This window comes from Geotrypetes seraphini, chromosome 15 (assembly GCF_902459505.1).
Source record: "Geotrypetes seraphini chromosome 15, aGeoSer1.1, whole genome shotgun sequence".
Lineage (NCBI taxonomy): Eukaryota > Metazoa > Chordata > Amphibia > Gymnophiona > Dermophiidae > Geotrypetes > Geotrypetes seraphini.
In genome coordinates this window covers 70,530,726-70,548,729 of record NC_047098.1, presented here as the reverse complement: position 1 = coordinate 70,548,729, position 18,004 = coordinate 70,530,726, and the positions used below count along the sequence as shown (strand labels likewise).

Sequence of the window (18,004 nt, the reverse complement as noted above, 5' to 3'; positions counted from 1 at the left end):
TAATAGGCATTAATTCCATCTTGGTAGTATTCAATTTGTATCCAGACACAAGAACATATTTTTCAATTACTTTTATGATCTGAGGGATAGATTCTGGTGTTAAGTAGAGCATAACGTCATCTGCTTATGCAGGGAGCTTAATTTCACCATCTTTGTATTTGAAACCATAAATGTCTGATTGAGCTCTGATGGCCACCAATAACGGTTCCAATGCTAGATTAAAAAGTAGCAGGGACAAAGGGCATCCTTGACGAGTGCCTCTGAAAGGTTTAAAGATGTTGGAGAGATGGCCATTAATGGATAGTCTTGTACTTGGGTCAGAATATAATACTGTTATCATTTTGATAAATTGGATGGGTAGATTAAATTTGCGTAGAGTAACATAGATAAAGGCCATTCCATTCTATCAAATGCCTTTTCAGTGTCAAGACCTATGAGTGCAAGTTTATGCGCTGAAGATTGACATGTGGCAATTATGTTCAATAATGTACAGAAGCCTGCCACTAATAAACCCAGTTTGATCTGTTGATATCAGATGGGGGATGATACGTTGAATCCTTCTTGCAAGTATCTTGGCATAAATCTTGGCGTCCACATTGATCATGGACAGTGGTCTATAGTTAGTGACTTGCAAAGGGTTTTTTCCTGGTTTGGGGATGACAATAAGAGTTGCTTCTGTAAATGTTCCGAAAGCAGATCCTTGCAATATCAGCTGCTCGAAAAATTGCTGCATATATGGGACAAGGACATTTTGGAAAGACTGATAAAATTTGACTAAATCCATCTGGACCTGGTGATTTATTCTTGGCCATTTCAGAAATTGTGTCCATGATCTCCTTTTGCATAATGGGTAGTGAAAGCTGGTCTTGATCACTTATGGATAGAGTCAGAAGATCAATTCCATCTAGGAAGATATTTGTCTTATCAACCAACTCAGAAGAGTATAATTTTCCATAGTATTTTTTAAATTCATTTAAGATCTCAAGAGTTGTGGTAATGGTGTCACCAGAAGCAGCAATTACTTTGTCAATTGATTTATTTTCATTCCTCTTTTGCAAGTATGTTGCAAGCAGATGACCAGTTTTGTTGTTCCCCGAGTAATAATTAGCTTCTACGATAAGGACTGAATGAACTGCATTTTCCCGTAGAATAGAGTTATACTGGAAACAAAGTTTTTGAAGATCCAGAAGAATATTAAGGTACTTAGGGCTCCTTTTTCGAAGGTGTGCTAGGGGCTTAAAGTGCGGAATAGCGTGCGCTAAATTTCCACGTGCGCTAGCCACTACCGCCTCCTTTTGAGCAGATGATAGATTTTTGGCTAGCGCGCTCTAATCAGATGCGTGTGATAAAACCCCTAGCGCACCTTCATAAAAGGAGCCCTTAGTGTCGAGTTGGTGCTCAATCTCCTTGTTTTTAATTTCACATTCTAGTGCGTTGATTTCCACAACTTTTAATTTCCTATATTTGGAGTTGAGTGAGATGCTCTCCCCACAGATGTATGTCTTGAAGGCATCCCAAGTTGTTATCCAGTTGGTATCCTCTGGTTTATTAAATTGAAAGAATTCTTTAATGGCATTGGTGAAGTGTTCCTTGAAGTCTGTTTCGTGAAGAAGGCTGGAATTAAATCTCCACTATCTGGGGGCCAGGATTCTTGCAATATTTTCTAGGGTTAAGGTTATGGTGGCATGGTCTGAGATCGAAATTTCTTTAATTGAGGCATCCCTTAAAAATTGACGGAGAGCATGGTTGATAAGATACAAGTCTATCCACGAATACGAGCAGTGAGGTGGTGAATAAAAAGTGAATTCTTTACTTTACAGGTGAAGAGTTTGCCAGGTGTCATGTAGGTCTAGGTGTGACATAATGTCTGTAAGGGTAGACCTAACTTTACGTGTTCTGTAGGTTGCATTCGATATTTGATTTATTCAGGGGTCCATGACCATATTGAAATCACTGGTTACAATCTGATGTGAAACATTAGTTGCCACCAATGTGTCTACTATTTGGTCCTTAGTGGAATGCAAGGCATAGTATAGGAGTTAACTGTGTTGGGTCCGCTGGGAAACAGTGATCATAACGTGATCGAATTTGAGCTGATACCGGGAGTAACGTCGCAAAAGAAATCTACTGTAGGAGCATTTAATTTCAAAAGAGCGACTATGATAAAATGAGGAAAATGGTTCAAAAAGAAGCTAAAAGGTTTGGTTGCAAAGTTTAGGACTGTAAACCAGGCATGGTTGTTATTTAAAAATACCGTCGTGGAAGCCCAGACCAGATGTATTCCACGTATCAGCAAAGGTGGAAAGAAGAGGAAACGAGAGCTGGCGTGGTTAAAAGGTGAAGTGAAAGAGGCTATTAGAGCCAAAAAATCATCCTTTAAAGAATGGAAAAAGGATCCGAATGAAGAAATTAAGAAGAAACATAAGCACTGGCAAGTTAGATGCAAAGCATTGATAAAGACAGCTAAGAAAGAATATGAAGAGAAACTTGCAAAAGAGGCAAAACTCATAGCAATTTTTTTAGGTACATCAGAAGCAGAAAATCTGTGTTGAGAGAGTGGGTCGCAAGCTTGCTGAGATGCCAGGGTCCACTGAGGAATTCTGAGGTGAAGTCTGGCAAAAGGAGTCACGTGAACTGTAGAGGCCATGTGACCGAAAAGAATCATCATGTGTCTTGCCGAGATTGACGTGAAGAAAGACATTCGTTGACAAAGGTGAATGAGAGCATCTTGACGTGGTTGAGGCAGGAATGCTCTGAGTTGAACAGTGTCCAGGATGGCTCCAATAAACTGTAGAGTTTGGGAGGGACGTAACTGGGACTTTGGAAAATTAGCATCCAGCGAACCACAATTTATTTCTAGATCACTCATTCCATATAAAACTCAACGCTCACTGCGATCATCAGATCAAAATCTACTTTCAGTACCATCTTTAAAAATCATAGGGACAAGAAGATTAGATATGTTCACAGTGACGGGACCACAATGGTGGAATGCCCTCCCCCAGTATATTAGAACCGAACACGACATTGTAACATTTAAAAAACTTTTAAAAACTTACTTATTCAAAGACGCTTTTAATTCTTGATACTTTTACCGGTTTTAGGGTCACTCTTTGCATTGTGCTTTGGTATTTTTGTACCCTCCCTTTTGTCTTTCCCTTTTTTAACCATACCCAACATTGTAACTTTTTAACTCCTTTCCTACCCCTTATGTACGTTTTTTATAGTAATTATATTGTTAATGTGTTAATTTCTTCGTTTTCTTTATTTAGACCATGTACATCGCATAGCAATTTTAATAGGTGATTTATCAAATGCTGAATAAACTTGAAACTTGAATTTCGAACCCAAGACTTTGGAGAAACACTATAGTCTGTTGGGTCGCTACAATAACCTCCTGTTGCGATGAAGCTTTGATGAGCCAGTCATCCAGATATGGAAAGACTTAAAGACCCTGCATCTGCAGGGCTGCAGCCACCACCACCAGGCATTTTGTGAAGACACTGGGAGATGATGCAAGGCCGAAAGGGAGGACTCTGTACTGAAGATGAAGATTCCCCACCTGAAATCTTAGGAATCTGTTAGAGGCTTGATGAATTGGAATATGAGTGTAAGCCTCTTTGAGATCTAGGGAGCATAACCAATCTCTTTGATCCACCAGGGGATACAGGGTTGGAAGAGAGAGCATCCAAAACTTCTCTTTGACAAGAAATTTGTTGAGAGCTCTGAGGTCCAGGATAGGTCACAAATTCCCTGTCTTCTTTGGGACCAGAAAAAAACGGGAATAAAACCCCTTGTCCCATTGGGCCAAGGGAACTTCCTTGATGGCACGAAGGCGAAGAAGAGCCTGAGCCTCCTGAAGAAGAAGGGGAAGTTGTGACATGTTGGAAGGAAACTCTTTTGGAGGAAGATGTCATGGAATTTGAAGAAATTGGAGTGAGTAACCTTCTCTGATGATGGTGAGAACCCAGAGGTCTGATGTAAACTGCTCCCACTTTTGGTAAAAGTGATGGAGACGACCTCCAATGGGGAGGACAGAAGACGGATGGATAAAGATGGACATTATGCTCAGATTTAGATTGTCAAAAAGACTGTAAAGGCCTAGCTAAAGCGGGAGGCTGGGGTTTTTATTGATGCTGCTGCTGTGGCTGTTTTTTGGGTGGAGGCCTGGAGAAAGCCGGAGCTGATTTCTGTAGATAACGATGTGGAGGTGGCCTATAAGGTTTAGAAGTTGGAGGCTTAGGTTTAGGTCAAATCAAAGAGGCAAAGGACTGCTTATGCTCTGAGAGATGCTTGGTGGCAGCCTCAATGGAGTCAATATTTCAAGGTTTCATTAAAATTTGATTTAATCGCTTATCTAATTTCTAAGCAAGTTTACAATATATATAAAAAAGAGCATGAACATTATAAAAATGCCATTAACAATACCATTAATACTTATTAAAAAAAACAAACAAACCAAACAAATTACATAGAAACATCAACTAATAATTGGCATATTAAAAAGGGATAAATGAGACAGACAGACGGGAGACAAAAGGAAATAGGGTTAGAAATACAATTTGGATAGGAACGAAAGACAAATAAAGAAAAAAACAAAAGGGCTCGTTGCTGCTTAATTCCTTAAGGGAGTTTAAAAGGATACTGTAAAATTTAAATCAAATGTTAAACGCTTCTTTAAATAAATGACTCTTGAGTAGGCTTTTGAAACGTTCAAGATTAGCTTCGAACAGCTCATTACCTTGACATGGTATATTCGCTAGACAATCTTGAAAATTAGGATCCATGTCCACAATGGGTAGCCAAGCCAGGTGTCGCATTGCCACAGAAAAAGCAGTAACTCGAGATGACATTTCAAATGCATCATAAGTCGCTTGAAGCATAAAAAGACGTATTTGTGATAGAGTATGGTGGAGCTGTTGAAACTCGGGTAACTGCTGCTTAGGTAAGTCGGAGAAGTAGGGCATGGACTTTATGCAGTACTTCAGATAAGATGTGAATATGAAGTTGTAATTCAAAATCCTGTTTGCCATCATGGAATTTTGGTACAGACGGCGTCCAAATTTATCCATTGTCCGTCCTTCTCTGCCTGGAGGAACTGCAGCATAGACTTTGGTGGGATTAGATTTTTTGAGAGATGACTCTACCACCAAAGATTGGTGAGACAATTGTGGCTTCTCAAACCCTTTACAAGGAACCATACGGTAACGAGATTCCATTTTTGAGGGTACACCCAGAGCTAAAAGGGGCGTTTTAGGAGGAGTGGTGAAGATGGGATCTGGGCCAGCCTAGAATTAATCGTACTGCAAGTATAACCGAAAGTGTAACAAGATTGCCTAGATGGAAATTGTGCGTTGTGACTTAGGCCATGTAAAACCAGGTCTAAGTGCCTAGAGGGTCTCCAAAGTGAGCAGATAACCACTGTAGACACAAGTACAGACCCCCACACACTCCCCCAGTAATCACTGACTCCCCCCCACCTCCATAAAAACAAAATAAAAAATTTACATATCTGCTTTCAGAATATCAGCAGCTGGCACAGGAAAGCCGAATAAAGCAGCACAGAAGTGGCTTCAGTAGTCTGGGGGGTGGGCTAGTGACCCATAGAGAGGAGGACCCAGGCCCATAAGCTACTCTAGCCACTGCATTCATAGTGAAAATTGTGCACCCCCCCAAAAAAACCAAACCCTGCTGTACTGCCATATAGATGCCACCTGCAGCCACAAGGGCTATTGGGGATGCAGACAAGTGGGTCTAGTAGGTTTTGGGGTATTTTGGGGGGCTCACCATAACATTTAAGGGTGAGATGTTTATATGGCACCGTTTTTGTGAAGTTCGCAGCAGTGCCCTGTAAGGTGCCCCACTACTGTGTTGACACCTCTGGGTGTCCAGTCCATCACTTTGCTGGCCCCTCCCATGTCCAAAAGGTCTTGTTCTAGGTGTTTTTGACTTGGATGATTTTTTAGACGAGAATGGGGTATAAAAACAGACGACTTAACAGTCTGGCCGATCAAACAGCTGAACATATAATTAGACGATTTTCGAAAAAAAATTGGATGTATTTTTTTGAGAATGGGCTTTAGACACTGCCGACTTTGGGCAACAAGCGACTTAGGCCCAAAACGGATTTAGTCGTATCTTTTGATTATGTCTCTCCACATGTGCAGCCCACTGTATACCTTTGAGCTGCAGGGCTCATAACGCACATTAATTTGTTAGTTAGTTAGTTAGTGTACCTTAGTGAAAGGACCCCATAATTTGACCAGGAATGCCTCAAATCTTCTCTGTAGCTTCTTCAAACTAGTTCATACAGAGACCTCTGGCCAGCCATTACCTCGATTTACATAGGCTCATGTTTATTTTTGTTTGCGGTTTAATTTGATTCCTTGTCAATTAGGGGTGTATTAACCGAAACATGGACCATGTCGGGTCCCTTGGTTTGTAAAAAGGTGGTAACATTAGCCTGCATCTTGTACGCTTGTCTGCAGTTTCCTTTGTTTTTGCTTGTGCTGTAAAATCTTCTCTGTAGCATCTTCAAATTAGTTCAAGGAGTAGGAATTGAAACCTAGGTCTTCCCAAACAAAAATAATTTGAAGACATTTCAGCAGAAGTTAGGGAGGCTCGGGTGTTAATGGTCTAAGTTTTCCAAGGAATTCTACTAAAAATATTATTTTCCTTGTGATCTTCAGTTTATATGCAGTTACAAGCCATGGGAGATAGCTTGCTGTCTCCTGAGGTTTGTGTGGCAAAACTAAAAATTCAATGCCAGCACCAAATCCAGCATTTCCAATTTAGATGTCTAGGCTGGTTGGCTAAGTCTTAGTGGCCAAAGATGGACTTGCTTTATAAGTGGGTCTATCTGGCCGCTGAAGTTAGCTGGTGAGCTGCTTAATATTGGTGGTGATTGGCATAGCCAGGCTAGCCACCAAACAGGATATTCAAGTGGGCGATATCCACCAGGAGAACATTTGGATGTTCTATTTAGCCGTCCGGGAGCCATTCCTGGCCAGCTAAATAGCGCTGAATATCAGGCCCTAGATAAATTGTTAATTCAGTAATTACATGTATTTACCCCTTTTAAAATCTAGCAGGAACCAGCGGTAACAAAAGTAGAAGTGTGTGTAGTCTCCATTCTGCTGCATCAGTTCAAACAGCTCAGAATCTAGGATCTAGAAATAAAAAGACAGATGTGAAACACACTGAATAATCAGAAATAAAGAAGTGGTTCCCAGAAGAAATGGCCATAAACTTTAGCATGAAAAAGTGAGCAAGAATGAGCATGAGAATAAGCAAGAGAATGAGCATTACACAGGTTTACTTGTTGAAATCTCAGCAAGGTAGACTAGATAAGGAAAAATTAGGTTCTTTACCTGCTAATTTTCTTTCTTTTAGTCCCTCCAAACCAGCACAGAAACACGGCCAGCAGGTAGAAACTGAGACACAAACCTTTGACTGTAGTATAAGTGGGCTATGCAATCTCCCAAGTACAATCAGTCTGACGAATAAACTAAACTAAACTAAACCTTAAGTTTGTACACTGCATCATCTCCATAAAGATAGAGCTCGGCACAGTTTACAGGTAAATTCAATGAGGGAAGGACATAATAAGAAATTAGAGGTTATGAAGAGGATAGCTAGCTTTACATTTTAAATACTGTAGATAGCTTTACGTTTTGGAGAAAAGCCAGGTTTTCAGATGCTTTCGGAATAATTGGAATGAGCCTAGGCTCAGCAGCAGGGAAGGGAGGTTGTTCCAAAGCTCAGTGAATTTGAAGAAAAGGGATTTCCCTAATTTACCTGCATACATGACGCCTTTTAACGAGGGGAAAGATAGTCTGAGTTTGTGGGTGGATCTGGTGGTGTCAGGTCGCGAAGAATTCCAGGATAGTGGAATTAGAGGAGGAAGAATGCCATGTAGGATCTTGAATATTAGGCAGGTATATTTAAAATGAATCCTAGAAATCACCGGAAGCCAGTGAAGTTTTGACAGAAGTGGGGAAACATGGTCGAATTTGCTTTTTGAAAAGATCAACCTAGCCGCAGTGTTCTGGATCTGCTGAAGTCTTTGAAGATTTTTATTGGTTAGACTTAGATAGATGGAATTACAATAGTCCAGTCTGGAAAGAATGATTGATTGTACAAGGACAGCAAAATGTTGTTGGCGGAAGCAGGATCTCACTTTCCTCAACATGTGAAGACATGAACTGGGACCACCTCGATTACCCTGACTGGCATCAGTTCCTAAACTTATTCAATAAGTACACCAAATCTAACTGCCTACTTGACGCATGTCCCCCAAAATTCATGACAGTTGCCCCTCCAGAATTTAAAAAGGAACTATTCGCATGGCTAACATCCGCCCTTACAAGCAGAACATTAAACAAAAAAATGGGTCACATACTAATCACTCCAATCCCCAAAGATCGGAAAACCTCTTCAGCTCTGACATCCAATTTCAGACCCATAGCAAGCATTCCCCTCTTCACAAAGATACAGGAAGGATTGGTCAACCTTCAACTAGTAAACTACCTGGATAAATTTAACATCCTTAGTGAACACCAATCAGGATTCAGGAAAGGATACAACACAGAAACTGTCTTAGCCTCCTTACTGAATCACCTTTATGATCTCTTTAGCAAGGGCAAAAGCGCACTGATCCTACAATTAGACCTCAGCAGCGCGTTCGACTTGGTAGACCATGAAATCATGCTGCTATGCCTTGAAGTAATGGGAATCCCTGGAAAGGCAAAGAAATGGTTCCAAGAATTCCTAATAAACAGATCCTACCAAGTAATCAGCAACAAAAACTACTCCAAACCATGGAAAAACCCTTCAGGCGTACCTCAAGGTTCCCCCCTATCGCCCACCCTTTTCAATATCTACATTGCCTCCTTAGGTTTCCTCCTACAAAAACTCAACTTAATACACTACATTTACGCCGACGACATATCCAATCTAATCCCCATAAATGACATCAGAAAAGAAATTGTAGACAACCTCTCAAACATAATGACCGAAATTGACAAATGGACCACTAATTTCAAACTAAAACTAAACGCAGAGAAAACAAAAGTCTTTCTGGCTAGTCCTAATGACAAAATCACGAGAACATCGATAAAAATAAACAATCACGAATACCCAATTTCCAAAAACATAAAAATACTCGGTATCACCCTAGACACTCATCTAACTATGACTGACCACACAAACTCACTAGTGAAAAAATGTTTTTACACGCTATGGAAACTAAGGACCATAAAAAAATACTTTGACCCGACGTCATTCAGGTTGCTGGTACAGGCACTGATCCTATCCATTCTTGACTACTGCAACATCATCTACCTGGGCATCCCACAAAAAAACAATAAAAAAACTGAGATTAATACAAAACACCGCCGTTCGCCTAATTTTCGGACTAAGAAAAAACGATCACATCAGCCCCTACTATAAAAAACTGCATTGGCTTCCAATAGATGCGCGAATACTATTCAAATTTGCATGCACCTGTTTCAGGCAAGCCTGGGGACTAGCACCTTCATACCTGCAAACTCACTTCATTCTGCACAACCTCGCACGAGCAACCAGAAACAATAACTTCTTTGCATACCCAAAGATTACAGGCTGCAGATACAAATCATTCCTGGACAGAACCTTTAAGTTAAAAGCAAGCAGACAGCAAGTTTGGCTGAAAAACTACATAAACGAACCCAATCTGTCTTACAGTGCCTTCCGTAAATTGATCAAAACTGCCCTATTCGCTAAATTCGTTGACTAAAACTGTCCCCTTCCTCACTAGGACCCTCCCTCACTAGGACTCCCCTCCCCGTAAACGCCTTTTTCTTCCTCTCAAGAAGCTCCTCATCTATCCAGATTTCCTCTACTCATATGTAAGCTCTAAAGTATTCAGGTATTCATTACCCATAGAACTCCAATTAGCACGTTAGTTTCCCATTAGACTATTATATTGTATTAGACACACTACATGGTATTGTATCTAGTCTTATTGTATTGTATTTAGACTCACTGTATTGTACTGTACTATTTTGTATTGTATTGTATGTAGACTTATTGTTTTGTATTAAGACCTTTTGTTATTCGCTGAATGTCCAGCCTTCTTACAATGTAAACTGCCTAGAAGTCGCCTGACTATGGCGGTATAGAAAAATAAAGTTATTATTATTATTATTAAAAATGACCAAGCAGAATTAAGAAACTAAGGGCTAGATTCACTAAGCCCACTGATCAACTTCCAACCACTTAGCGACCTCTTTACGACCCGATTTCCCTCCGACACGATTCACTAACCTCTGTCCCTTGACATCTTTGAAAAAAACCCCAAAACTTGTAAATAATAATTAACATTTTCTCTGTGTACAATGTGCTTTGTGGGGTTTTTTAAAATTTTATGGTTACCATTATGATATTGTGTGTACATGAAAAATGAATGGAAGAAATTGGGGGTGAGGCAGGGGTGGGATTGGGGGCAGGGCTGAAAATTAATAGATGTCCCGTTTTGATGACAAAAATAAATGGTCACATTAAGCATGACTCAAGGAATTCTTTCCAACCCCCTATGTTTAAACTTTATATTAGTTTCCTTCTTTGATTGCACTCTTACCTCCTCTGTACTTTAAAAATACTGAATTGTAGTTCTGTTCCCTCTTACCTTTTGTATTAGTCAGTCTGTAAGTCTATTTGTCTAACCCATTATTCTAAATTTTAAATTGTATGTCTAAATATATGATTATATTTTTATCAATTTTGTACCTCGCTTAGTAAAACTAAATAAGCAATTCATCAAACCCAAAATAAATTTGAAACTTGTGTAAGTGGATGTGGGTGTTGTCATAGGGTAGGCCCTGCGACTGAGCTGGGTAGTGAAAGGACGCCTATGCCTAGGGCTAGGCAGGGGAAAATATTCTCCCAAAAAGATAAAACACTACCCACTCCAACACCTCAGCCCAGAACTACAGCCAGGCAAGGAAGGTTCAATCAAGAGCAAGGAAGTACCTATTTGTTTTCACCAGAATTAAAGAAGAGAGAACAATGGGTAAGGGGAACTAAAAGTACTCAGGATATTGTTCCTATGGGGAGGATGTACCACACATCTCCTAACATTCAGGGGGACACAATTCCAGGCAACACCAGGAACATTCCAGTCCTCAATTTAGGCATGAACAAGGCACACCTGTTGCTCATTATCCTGATGCTTATAGGGACCAGCAGCAGTGCTCAGAAAGGAGGCAGCCACTGAACCAACCCACTGGAGAGGAGATAGAAGGGAGACAGTAGTCCAGTTCCAACAGCACGCAGCAGTATACCTCAGCCAGGTCAGAGCTAACTTTATAGAAGCAGAAATGTTAGATGAATGCATGAGGGAAGCTTCTGATAATGAAGACTTTTTAGATCAGGAAGAATCCATGGACTTTAAAGAGGGAGATATTGATGCTGGCTATGGAAACCAATGGAGTTTAAAGGAAGTTAGGCTAGGACTGGTTGTGCTAGTTAAAGGGCTGGTTGTCTCTGTAACCTCAAGGCAAAAGAAAGGTTACTGAAAGCCTTAGTGGCTTGTGAGGGGTCCTTGCATTCCTTTGGGCAAGAACCACAAAGTTTCTAGGCTGGAGCAATTAACACTGCACAGCCTTGGCAGTAGTTAGAGACCTTTTTCCTTTTGGGGTTTGTTTTCATAGACTGGATTGTGGGTCCTCGTTGGGAGGGACCACAGCCAATGGTCATTGTAGGAGGAGGTCCCTTCTGCCCTGAGCTTTGCATCCAAAGTGTTCAGAGGCGGATCCAGTCTAAAGCTGCCAAAAGTGATTGCCAGCAAGAGACTTTATCCAACTGCGTGAAAGTATTTTGGAATTAGTTTAGAATCTATGGACTATTGCATTGATGTGAAGAAGAGTCATTTTTGGACTAAATTGGGAAATACAAGTTTATTTTTTCTTTTGAACTGTGAATGCAATTGTGGATTTTGAAAGCTGAGGTTCCTATTGGAATAAAAAAATTTTGTGTTGGAAGCAAAACTGGGTGTTTTTACTTGATCCACCAACTCCAATTAGTACTGATAAATCCGCTTGGTCAGCACCGTGTGCTCTGGGCTTTTTCGGCCACTTCCGCTTGGGCGCGGCCTGGCCTGGTGATGCACGGTGACAGTGTGCATGCATGTGTACGGCGGCTCTGCTGTCTTCTATTTGCTCAGTTTGGATCCATAAAAAATGCTATACATGTCTTAGAAGTCTTGTGTAGCACATCTTTCTAAGAAATACAACCCTCCATGATAACTTACCTGGATTAATGATCGCATGTTGCAAAAGTGTGTATCCATCGTACCCCCACTGGGAAAGTTCTGGCTCATTCTCTTCATTAGCTGTGTGAAACAGCTGTATGCTAACTGATCTATAGAAAAAGACTATGTGTTAGAGTAGTAATTTCATGTTCTGCTTCATGAATGTATATAATGTTGGTTGGAATCTTTGATGAATGGAATGAACATAAGGAGAAATTAGGTTCTTACCTGCTAATTTACTTTCTTTTAGCTTCTCCAGACCAGTAGAGGTTAATCTTTACGAATGGGTATATATCCAATCATGACCAGCAGGTGGAGACTGAAAACAAAACTGTGGGACAGTATATAATATACTCCCTTCTCTATTTACATCAGTCTGCCGAATAGCCAAGCAGAACTAAGAACTGGAAACAGAAATAAACAATACTCCGAACAGGAGTAACAAATAACATACCCAAGTGCTGTTGGAAAATGCAGAGGAGAAATACCAGAAGGAAAATGTCCCCACAGCTCGCCAGCTAAGCCAGCCAAGCCACAGCCGCTGTTCTTTAATTCTTCCCGGCCCTAGAAAAATACTAGAACCCGCAGCAAAAAACAAAAACTGCCCGCGAAACAGCCCCAACAACAACAGACAGGGTGGGGACCTCTACTGGTCTGGAGAAGCTAAAAGAAAGTAAATTAGCAGGTAAGAACCTAATTTCTCCTTCTTTAGCACTCTCCAGACCAGTAGAGGTTAATCTTTACGAATGGGAAGTACCAAAGAGTCCCTCACACAGGCGGGACCCCCGAAGGGCTGACACAGAACACACACACCGAACACCGCGTCCTGACGCGCCAGTACATCTACCCGAAAGAGTCTGACAAAGGAATACAAGGAAGACCAAACCGCAGCCTTACAAATGTCCACTGGAGGCACGAGCGACGACTCAGCCCAAGAAGCCGCCTGACCCCGAGTAGAATGAGCTTTGAGAAACTCCGGAACGGGCTGCTGCCCCAGAAGACAAGTGGAAGCAATAGTCTCCTTGATCTAGCATGAAATAGTAGCCCTAGAAGCGCCAGCCCCCCTAAGAGGACCAGTCAGAAGGACAAAGAGATGATTTTATTTCCTGATCTCCTGGGTCCGTTGCACATAAGAGCGAAGGACCCGACCAACATCCAACTTGCTCAGCTGTCTTTGCTCAGAAGAGCCCTCCCAACTACCCAAGACCGGGAGGACCACAGATTGATTGACATGAAAAGGAAAAACTACTTTCGGCAGAAAAGGAAGGAACAGGCCTCAAGACAACCTGCTCCCTAGAAAACTCCAAGAAGGGAGCCCTACAAGAGAAAACCTGTAGCTCAGAAACACGCCTAGCGGAAGAAATGTCCACCAAAAAGACCGTCTTCAGAGTAAGGTCCTTCAAAGAGCAGCCACCCAACGGTTCGAAGGGCAGGTGCATCAGAATAGAGAGAAAACCAGACTGAGATTCCAATAGGGAACAGAGGGCCCCACGTGAGGCCTGAGCACCTTGGCCACCCGCAAAAAGCGAATCACATCAGGAATGGCTGTCAAATGCTGATCTGTCACAAACCCCCGAAAGGCTGACAAAGCCACAAGCTGAACCTGGAGAAAAGCGGAAGCCAGGCCTCTATCCAGGCCATCTTGCAAGAACTCTAGGATGTTAGGCAGAGAAGCGCAAAGAGAGACCACTCCCCGCCCCTGGCACTACCCCTCAAAAAAGTGCCAAACCCACACAGAAGCCTGAGAGGTAGAAAGCCTCCAGGACCCCAAAAGTGTAGAGATCACCCTATCTGAATACCCCTTCTTACCAAGGCGACCCCTTTCAAAAGCCAAGCCGTAAGACAGAAGGGAGACGGGTCGAACATGAGAATGGGAACCTGCGTCAGAAGGTCGTCCAAGGGAGGCAGAGGAAGAGGATCCGCCACCAGAGTGTCACCAGATCCACGTATAATGGATGTCGAGGCCAATCCGGAGCCACCAGAACCACCAGACCCAGATGGCGAACAATGCGGAGAAGAACTCTGCACACTAATGGTCACGGAGGGACCATGCACAACAGCCCCTCTGTTGGCCATGGTTGAACCAGAGCATCCAGACCCTCGGCCAGTCCATCCCTGCGACGACTGAAGAAGCAGAACACCTCGGCATTGCCAATCATGGCCATCAGGGACTGACCCCAAGCCTGCACTAGCAACTGAAAAGCCACGGGGCTGAGACACCACTCTCTGGGATCTAAGATGTGACTGAGGAAGTTCGCCTGAACATTCTCCACCCCGGCTATGTGAGAGGCCGAGAGGTACAGAAGGTGTGACTCCGCCAAAGCATGAGCCAAGCCGCCTCCTCCGCCACCTGAGCGCTCTTTGTGCCCCAACGATTGACAGAAGCCACCGCTGTGGCATTGTCAGACAGGACTCTGATCGACTTGCCCATCAAGAGGGAGCAAAAGGCTAACAGCGCCAGACGGACGGCTCTGGTCTCCAACACGTTGATCAACCAGGACGCCTCCTCCATGGACCAGGTGCCCTGAACTGAGTGACCTAGACACTGAGCCCCCCCAACCGAGGAGACTGGCATCCGTGAGAAGCACCGTCGACTGCGATAGATCCAGACTCACCCTCTGGACCAGATGAGAGGTCTGGAGCCACCAATGAAGACTGCAGCGCGCCAAGCCTCGCAGAGGGACAGGGGCCTCCAAACAGTGCCTCTGGGGTGACCATCCACGGAGCAGAGCATACTGAAGAGGCACATGTGGGCCCATGCCCACCTCACAACATCCAGGAATGCTGCCATCGACCCCAAGACTTGGAGGAAATCCTGCGCCCGAGGACACTGGGACGCCAAAAGAAGGCGAATCTGAGATTGCAATTTACCCGGGCCTCTGGAAGGAAGACCTTCCCCAAGGAGATGTCGAACAGAACCCCAAGGTACTCCAGATGCTGAGCTGGGACCAACCAACTCTTGGAAAGGTTGACTACCCAGCCCAGTGACCGGAGAAACTCAACCACCCGAGCCGTAACTCGGGCGCTCTCCTGCAACGACTTCGCCCGAATCAACCAGTCATCCCAGTAGGGGTGCACCAGAATGCCCTCTGACTGCAATGCCACCTTGACGACCACCATCAACTTGGTGAACGTCCGGGGGGTCGTGGCCAGGCCCAAGGGAAGCACACAGAACTGATAGTGCAGACCCAACATTGCAAAGCAAAGAAACAGCTGATGAGAGGCCCGAATGGAAACAGGCAGAGCGAGAGAAGTCAGGAACTCCCCCGGCTGAACCGCCAGAAGGACAGACTGCAGAGTGTCCATGTGAATAAAAGGGAATTCTGAGAGCCCTGTTGACCTCGGTTTAAACCAAGGATGGGCCGAAAGGTCCCCTCCTTTTAGGGCCCCACAAAGGAAATGGCGTACCAGCCGGTGCCGCACTCCTGAGGGGACACTGGACAACTGCTTTGAGATCTAGCAAGCGCTGAAGGGTATGGCGAAAGGCTAGCGTCTCCCATGCCACCTGACATGGAGAGGCTAGATAGGATAAGGCAGAGAGCGGGCAAAATTCAAGAACATAACCGTCCCGCACCACCACCAGGACACACCGATCGGACATGATCTCGGCCCACTTGGAAAACAAGTTGCGAAGCCGGGCACCCACGGGAACCAAAGGGGGCACCGGCAAAGAGCCATCGCGCAGGATGGGCAGCAGGAGAACCGGGGGGGAACTCCCAGCCCCCCGACTGGACCCCTGAAAGGACTGCATGCGCTAAGCCAACCGATCTCGGGGAAAAACCGGAAGCCTGGAAAGAAGCAGTCTCATGCCCCAGGCGAAACTTGTGAAATTCCCGCAGACGCCCTCGGGCAATGCCAACCCGAGATGCCGGGCGGGCACGGTCCTCAGGCAGACGGGGCACCTTAGAGTCCGTCAGAGTCTGAACCACCGTATCTAAGTCCTCTCCAAACAAAAACAACCCCCGAAAGGGAAATTTTTGGAAAGTTCAGTTCTGGACGCGGCAACCGCCGACCAAGCGCGAAGCCACAAGGTACAGCGTGCGGCCACCAAAAGTCCCAGACTTAGCCGCACCAAGTCACAAAGAACAACCGAGAGGAACGAGGCAGTCATCTCAATCTTCACCACCTCCTGATCCACTAAGGACCAGTCATAAGACTCATGATCCAGGACATGCTCCACCGAAACACGGTGCGAGCCACCAGCCCCACACAAATAGCCGCCTGGACCCCCAAGGCAGAGACATTAAAATTATACTTAAGAAGTGTCTCTAACGTACGCTCCTCAGAGACCCTAAGAGCAGAACCGTCCATAACAGGCACGGTATGCTGCTTAGTAAGTGCCGAGACCACCGCGTCCCCCATTGGCGAAATTAAGGTAGCCCTATCCCCCTCCGGGATGGGATACCCATGAGCCAAGGTGTACACCAACCGAAATGGTGCCCGTAGTCCACTGCGCCAGGATGAAAATCCTGACGCACAGAAAAAGAGCGGGAAACAGGACAGACCACTTGAAGCAGAGGGGCCCCCATACGCGGGGTCTCCGGTGGCGCAACTTCAAAAATGCAGCATCGAGGAGACCTGCTACATCAGGTCTAAAAGCTCATCCCTCTGAATAAAAAGCGCACCACGGACGCTTCTGCTCTGGAAGACGGGAAACCCGCCGCCCCGCTGCCAGCGGGCGTCTCCTCTAGAGGATCCTGGAAGCCCGCCAAAGTGGCCAGGTCCTCAAACATGCCAATATGCTCCTCCGACTACCAATTTGCAATCCAAGCCCCCCGCGGGCGCTTGGATGAGGGAGGAGGAAGAGGGGACGCCAAACAAAAAGAGGGAGGCAAAGCCACAGGGGGCTTGGAGGGAAACCACCCCCGAAACCCCCCAGGTGCACGTGGGACCCCCAATTGTCTGCACAAAGAAAGAAATTAAATTGGGGGAAAAAAACCCCTGGGGGTCCTCAGAGACTCCCTGCCCCAGCAGGGGTCCCTGCTGAAACCTGCCCCTGTGTTTGCAATACAGGGGGAAGGTCACCTGAGGTTGCAGACAAAATGGAGGGGCCAGACAGAGAAAATGGTGAAGTTCCCGCCAAAAATGCTCCCTCCATGGCCTGTAGCGGCTGAGAAGACTGAACAGTCCCAGCCACTAAACAGGCAAGTCAGCATCAGCTGTCAAAAAATCAGCTGAGAGGGAATCCTTCGGGGAATCCCTCCGTGGGCAGTTGGGGAAGACCGGGCTTCCCCACTGCTCCCAGCCGACTCGCGAGGCACCATCGGCGGGGAGCTCTGGGCGCCTGCAGCCGCTGCTGACAGAGCTCCACCACCTCACCGACCCAAACTGCCGAGTTCAGGCCGGCCGCAAGTGCCTCGCGGATGGACCACATTGTGTCCCACTCCCCCGGAGAAGGGCACAATTGCTCCATACGCGACCTAGCTAGAAACAAAGTGCCGGTTAGATGAAAAAATACAGTAAAAAACAGTAAACTGACAGGGAAGCAACCCTGCAGACCGGCACTATCTCAGGATTTTTTTTTTTTTTTTTTTTTTTTACAGAACAGACTCCACAGGCTCTCGAAGCAATATGCCTTGCTTGATTTAGGGGGCAAGGCTTACTGCTGAGGATCCTCTAAAAAAATGTGGGGAAGTGGGGGGAGGGACCCCGCTCGAGACCCGCCGGGTTTGACACCCCCGAGGTCAGACGGACCCCCAAACAGGGCTTGCCCAA

General features: G+C 44.8%; 1 protein-coding gene across 3 annotated transcripts in view; it reads right to left on the bottom strand.

The window, feature by feature from the left end:
* Positions 1–18,004, bottom strand: part of SGSM2 (small G protein signaling modulator 2) — a 278,910-nt gene that overhangs the window by 8,770 nt on the left and 252,136 nt on the right. For all 3 annotated transcript variants that reach the window (XM_033921351.1, XM_033921352.1, XM_033921353.1), the window contains 2 exons: positions 12,290–12,399; positions 7,073–7,169 (listed from right to left, as the gene is read on the bottom strand). In XM_033921351.1, the coding sequence (XP_033777242.1) occupies positions 7,073–7,169; positions 12,290–12,399 (207 nt within the window). The remainder of the gene's footprint in view (positions 1–7,072; positions 7,170–12,289; positions 12,400–18,004) is intronic.